Genomic DNA, 7,153 nt, shown 5'->3' with positions numbered 1-7,153 from the left:
CACCTTCAGGGGTTTCTGGACTCAAATCTAGGGCTTGAAAGATTTTTACAAGAAAATAATTTTCCTAAAAATTAAAATAAAGAGTTTTGAGAAAAAAAACCAGGTATATGATGCGTGCAATTGGCCGAGCTCAAGTAAGTTTTCCCCAAGATACCCATACATGTTTGCTATGATATATGATGAGAACTGCATGCTAGATTAGGGTTAAAGATCTAGGAAGGATGCCTTATTTGCCAATTGTATGAGAACCACATGCTAGATTAGGGCTAAGGATCTAGGAAGGATGCCTTATTTACCTATTGTATGAGAACTGCATGCTAGATTAGGGCTAAGGATCTAGGAAGATGCCTTATGTGCCTGCTGTATGTGCTTACTGAATTGCATGATAGTACTGACTAGTCAGTGACATGATAGCCTGATTAGGAGATGCTTGGTTTTGGTTACTCAATGCCCGAATGCTGCTTGGTTGTGCTTTTAGGAGTCCTAGTTATCTTTAACAAGCTAGTAAATGAATACGTTAAGTTACATATTACAAGGACTAAATAATTTTAGAAGGTTAGGTCTAGCCATATTTCACAGCTCTTGTTTGAGTCCAACCATTGTAGGGAAAGACCTCTCATTCAAAGAATTATCTAGTCTTAGTAATATGTAATGGTATTCGCGAGCTAGCTAGAGAGAGATATCAGGGACTTCTTATGCAGCTGATGGCGGAGAGTGGGTCGGAGATTACCCTAGGGTAAGCCTAGGATGAGATTAGTATAGTGAACAGTAGTAGTGAAAAGGACTTGGTGGAGTCAAGACAATTATTGAGGAAAGTACGAATAGATGTGGAAGGTAGTATGGGCATGTACTACTGAAAACAGAGCATCCTTACTCGAATCAAGGAGAGATGAGATTAAGCCAGGGAACTTGTAAGTATGAAACCTCTGGAGGATATGTATGACCCTAATGATTGTGTGTTTTGTTTCAGAATAGTGGTGACACACACGGAGCGGGAGGTTCAGGGTCTGGGTCAGGTTCGGGACAGCTTCCGAGCCGGTTGATGACGGATTGCATGAGTTCATCGCTTCTGAGATTACGAGAGGCATCCTTGAGGTGACCCAAGTGATTTTCGGGTGGATCAAGGAAGGGATCATCGAGTTGATGGAGGAACGCCTTAGGGAATTCAGGAGTGGCAAGGCAGATGGCTAGTCAATGAGACATACACTCTCCTTCAAGGATTTGAGGGGATGCGGAGTGCCAGATTTCAGCGGGGTGAAGGACCCCAATGTGGCTAGGCGATGGATTGAAAACATTGAGTTTGCACAGTTGACGAGCTTCTACCTTGAGGGGTCGATGGTTAGGTATGTTGCATGTTGTTTAAGAGAGAGGGCCAGAGACTGGTGGGAGGCAGTCAGTGACATGTTTGGAGACCCAACCATTGAGGCTATGACCTGGTTGGACTTTGTGACCAGATGTCGAGCTGAGTTCGCACCAGTTGTGGAGATTCAGCAGCTAACCACGGAGTTTCTTGATATGAGATATACAACTGAGTCAGTGGTGGAGATTACCGCCAAGTTTGGGGAGAGGGACTTACTGGTGCCTCAGTATGCGGGTGATGAGGAGATGTGGAAGACCCGGTACCATTATATGTTGAGAGCTGAAATTTGGAAACATGTCAGCTACTCAGCATGCCAGACTTTGGAGGATATGATAGCGAGGGCGAGCGAGAGGCAGATTGACATAGAGCACCTCAGGAAGAGGAAGGCGGAGACGGGGCATAAGACTGGGGTTTCTGTGAAGAAACCCAAGGGATTCGACTTGAGGTTGAAGGGTCAATAGGGCCAAGAGCTACTGTGGGAAATGAGACCGATCACATGAGGGAGTTTACAACATTGGGGAATCGGGCTACTACAAGTGCGACAAGACTGGGCAATTTAGCAAGGATTATACAGCTCCTACCCCCACTATTCAGACATTAGACCTGATTTGCTTTCATTGCAATCAGAAGGGTCATAAAAAGGCCAACTGCCCTAGACTGACATCAGGAGCGCCAGTGATGGAGCCAAATCCAACGACCTTGCGGATCACGGATGGCCGACGGGGCAAGACAAATGCTCCAGTGGTGAGGAACCGAGCCTTCCAACTAACAGCCGAGGAGGCACATGCCGTACCGGATGTGGTTACAGGTATGTTTTCTTTTCCCTATCCCTAATTACATGTCGGTTATGATATTCATGTTTTATGTTCTATGTGCTTTTTTAGGATCGTTATGTGTGAACGGTATCCCAATACAGGTGTTATTTTACTCGAGGGCTACCCGATCATTTGTATCTCTTGTGCTCAGCAAGAGGTTTGCTGAGTCTTCGGACATGTTGGATTGTCCTCTAGAGGACGAGATTGCTGACGACCAATCTGTCCAGGCATAAAAGGTCTACAGAGATTGTGTCTTGAGAATATATGACGAGCGTTACCTCATGGATTTGGTTCCCATTTCTTTACATGGGAAAAAGGTCATCATAGGCATGGATCGGTTGAGCCCTAATGCGGTGGTGATCGACTGTGTGCAGCAGTTGCTACGTGTTAGGACCCCAAGTGGGGAGTTTGTGATTTAGGGCGAGAGGTCGCAATGTGGACTAGCTTTGTACTTAACAGTAAGGGCTAGGCAGTACCTTCAAGAGGGTTGTTCAGGTTATGTCGCTTACGTCATGGATACCCGGGAGGCGGGTAAGGCGACCGTGAGTGATGTGCCAGTTGTGCGAGAGTACCCGAACATATCTCCAGAGGAATTTCTTGGGATACCTCTGGGGGGGGGGCAGGTGGAGTTCAGGATTGACCTAGTTCGTGGTGCGTCTCTGGTAGCCAAGGCACCATATCGGTTGTCTCTTCTCAAGATGCAGGAGTTGTTTAGACAGCTGCAGGAGCTGTTAGACAAGGGATTTATCTGGTCGAGCAGTTCCCCTTGGGGAGCCTCGATCCTGTTTGTGAAAATGAAGGACGGGTCACATCGGATGTGTATAGACTACCGGGAGCTGAACAAGGTAACGGTGAAGAACCGTTACCCACTCCCGAGGAGTGATGATCTCTTCGACTAGCTTCAGGGGGCATCTTGGTTTTCCAAGCTAGATTTGCGTTCAGGCTACCACCAGATGCGAGTCAGAGATGAGGATGTGAAGAAGACTACTTTCCAGACTCGCTATGGCCACTATGAGTTCATGGTGATGCCCTTTGGGCTCACCAATGACCCTGCCGCATTCATGGACCTCAGGAATCGTGTATGCGGGCCGATGCTAGATCGGTATGTGATAGTATTTTTTTATGACATCTTGGTTTACTCCAAGATGTAGGAGTACCATAAAGAGCACTTGCGAGAGGTTTTCGATACCCTGAGGAGGGAGAGCTTGTACGCCAAGTTCTCCAAGTGCTAGTTCTGGTTGCACGAGGTGCAGTTTCTGGGGCACATTGTTAACCAAAACGGTATTTTGGTCGACCCGGCCAAAGTGGAGGCCTTTATGATATGGCGGGTTCTGAACTCTCCATCTGAGATTTGGAATTTCCTTGGGTTAGCAGGCTATTTTCGTAGATTCATACAGGATTTCTCCAAGATAACCATACCCCTTACCCAGCTGATGAAGAAGGCCATTGTATTTTGCTAGGGGCCTGATCAGCAGGCAGCGTTCGAGACCTTGAGGCAGAGCTTGTGCGGGGCGCCAATATTATCCCTACTAGAGGGATTTGAGGATTTTGTAGTATACTGTGATGCGTCCATCTTGAGTTTGGGAGCAATGTTGATGCAGAGAGGACACATCTTTGCCTACCCCTCGAGGCAGCTGAAGCCTTACGAGGTGAACTACCCGACGCACGACCTGGAGTTGGGGGCGGTTGTTTTTGGCTTCAAGATTTGGCAAAACTACCTCTATGGGGTCCTTTGTACCATTTACACAGAATACAAGAGCTTGAGGTACCTCATTGATCAGCTGAATCTAAACATAAGGCAGCGTCGGTGGTTACATGTGGTGAAGGATTACGACTATGAGATCGTCTACCACCTGGGGAAGGCCAATGTTGTGGCTGATGCAATTAGCTGCAAGGCAATCGCAGCCTTGATACGAGACATCTGTCTGAGGATGAAAATGGTAATGTCTCTTTTGGAGTAGATCCAGGAGGCCCAGTAGGAGGCTATGAAGGAGGAACACTGGAAGAGTGAGCGTATTGTGGGTCACATTTCCTCCTACAACTATGATAGCCGTGGGGTGTTGACAGTCCACCGCAGAGTGTAGGTTCCATACGTAGGCGGTGTGCACCAGATCCTGATGGAGGAGGCACACAAGTCAAGAGTTTCCATCCCTCCCGGGGCGAAAAAGATGTATAGTGATCTTCGCTCTGATTACTGGTGGCCCTTCATGAAGCGGGATGTAGCCTGGTATGTTGAGAGGTGCTTGACCTGTAGGAAGGTCAAGGCCGAGCACCAGAGACCTCAAGGCAAGACATAGCCGCTGGATATCCCTGTGTGGATATGGGAGGATATTACTATCGATTTCATCACGAAACTTCCTAGGACCGCACAAGGAGTGGATTCGATTTGGGTCATTATGGATCGGTTGACCAAGAGTGCCCATTTCATTCCAATCCAGGAGAGCATTTCAGCCAAGAAGCTGACCGACATCCACATCAGGGAGGTAGTAGCTCGACATGGAGTGCCAATTTTCGTGATTTTCTAAACGAGATGTATGGTTCACTTCTAGATTCTGGAAGAGCTTTCATGACGAGTTGAGTACTCGTCTGAACTTTATCGGAGCTTTTCACTCGCAGACGGATGGTCAGATTGAGAGGACCATACAGACTTTGGAGGATATGTTGCGGGCGTGTGTCTTAGTCTTTAGTGGTAGCTGGGATCACTACCATCCTCTGGCAGAGTTTTCCAACAATAATAGCTACCAAGCTAGTGTCGACCGAACTCCCTTCGAGATTCTCTATGGGAGGAAGTTCAGAACCCCGATATGCTGGGGTGAGGTTGGACAGAGGGTCAAGAGGAGTACCGAAGTGGTACTCAAGACGACAGAGAGGATCCAGCAGGTCTGGAGTAGACTCCAGACGGCCCAGAGTCGACAGAAGAGCTACGCCAACAGACGACGATCAGACCTGCAGTTTTAAGTAGGAGATATGGTCCTCCTGAACATGTCACCTTGGAAGGGTGTCATCCGGTTCAGGAAGCGATGCAATTTGGGCCCCAAATACATTGGATCGTTCAGGGTATTGGCCCAGGTAGGCCGGGTGGTGTATCCAATGGATCTGCCAGCTGAGCTTAGTCAGATCCACAACAACTTTCATGTCTCCCAGGTGCAGAGGTGCTTGGTAGATGACGCCGTAGTGGAGCCTCTAGAGGATATTCAGGTGGATGACAGCCTGAACTAAATCGAGTGACCGGTAGCCATCCTCGACAAGAAGACGAAGGATCTGAGGAACAAGAGGGTACGATTAGTGAAGGTGCAATGGCAGCACCGTAAGGGCTTAGAATGGACTTGGGAGCCAGAGGACGAGATGAGGGAGCACTATCCATAGCTATTTCCTGATGCAGCAGACTTCGAGGACAAAATCTAAAATAAGTAGGGGAGATTTGTAATGCTCGGTTCCTGGTATGTATTTTAAATCAATTTATTCATTTTTGTACAGGAACTCGACGAGTTGGAGGCCCAAACTCGTCGAGTAAGAACATAATTTGGACACAGAACATATAGCCTACTCGACGAGTTGAGAGCCTCAACTCGACGAGTAGGGATGCCAAAATGAAACCCTAATTTTCACGGATTAGCAGCTTAGTTAAACATCTTAACCTCCAAAGGCTGGCCTCATTCACAACCTCCCTAACCACGAAAACCTAATTTATTTTTGAGTGTCTTGAGCCATTTTTATGCATTCTTTGTGAATTTGAAGAAGAAGATTCTTGAAGAAGAAGCAAGGACGTGAAGGAGAAGAGTAGATCCAGAAGTTGAGCTTTATTTCTGGTTCATTGGAGGTATAAAGCTCCTATATTGTCTATGATGGGTTTTATGTACTCTAACATTCCTATGGTGCACATAAAACCCTAATTCTTTGGATCTAAGTTTTCTCTAACTATACATGCAATATTGTTTTCCAAAGAATGAAGCCAAAACTAGTATAAAAACTTTGATATATGAATCATAAAACTAGCTAAAAGATTACCTTTTCATGTAGCTAGTAGAACTTTAGCCTTAAGCGAACTTAGCACCCCAAGTGTTGTGCCTCAAACAAGTCACAAACACCAATAAACAACTATATGGATATGAGAGAGGTTATGGAGACTCAAAATCATATTCTTCTTCTTGTAATGCAAAGTGGTAACCAATTTTAGGCATAGAGTTACATATATATAGTGTAGAATTCTAAGAGTCATGAATAACCCTAACTTTTACACTTAATCTTATGATCCACGCATTAGATTTGGACTAATACTTCATGGACTAACCCATACACTTATCCCATCACAAATCAATCATGGATCATTATCCCAATCCATATGTACCAATTTAATTAGTCTCTTTTAATCACTAAATTAATTCTAAATTAATTCTTGACCAATACTAATTGAATAATATGTTTTCTCAATTAATATATTATACTTATAATATATTAATAAATCACGAATAACCTCTTTCTCAAATATCCATCTATCAAATTGTTCTGGTGAAGGCAACCTGATATGGACCATGCTACTATCGGGTTAAGTGCATACCAATTATAGTTATGGGCTAAGACACCTAATACAAGAGTCTCCCACTTAGATAAGTCTAATAACTATTATTGCCAATGCAACGTAAAATCCGATTAGAAATCTTAGCTCTCAGTAAGCCGATGTCATACTCTGATGCGTCCATTAGATAATTGATCATATAATCCTCTGTTCTTCAAGATATCATACGGACAAATACAGGGAACATAGGCATACTTATTGTCCAGTAGTTTGTTTCCAGATTTCTGATTTTGTTGACATAGAACTTAATTGAACACATCAATTTAATCCTAACCGGGCCCGCCACATAATTCAAAACAAAATCATCGAGGGGCCCAAGATATCGCTTTTGATCATCTTAGGATAAAAGGAACAGATAAACTTCAACTTATATGCTTGTACTAACTATTCGTTAAATCAGAC

At 44.9% G+C, this 7,153-nt stretch overlaps 1 protein-coding gene across 1 annotated transcript; it reads left to right on the top strand.

The window, feature by feature from the left end:
• Positions 1–1,194: 1,194 nt before the first annotated feature.
• LOC145076577 (uncharacterized) lies at positions 1,195–1,821 on the top strand. Its single transcript, XM_079022401.1, has one exon. The coding sequence runs from the start codon at positions 1,195–1,197 to the stop codon at positions 1,819–1,821; it is 627 nt and encodes a 208-aa protein (XP_078878527.1).
• Positions 1,822–7,153: the final 5,332 nt, after the last annotated feature.

Source organism: Lactuca serriola, chromosome 9, assembly GCF_051521515.1.
Source record: "Lactuca serriola cultivar US96UC23 chromosome 9, Lser_US96UC23_V15, whole genome shotgun sequence".
NCBI lineage: Eukaryota > Viridiplantae > Streptophyta > Magnoliopsida > Asterales > Asteraceae > Lactuca > Lactuca serriola.
This window is presented reverse-complemented; position numbering and strand designations above follow the sequence as displayed.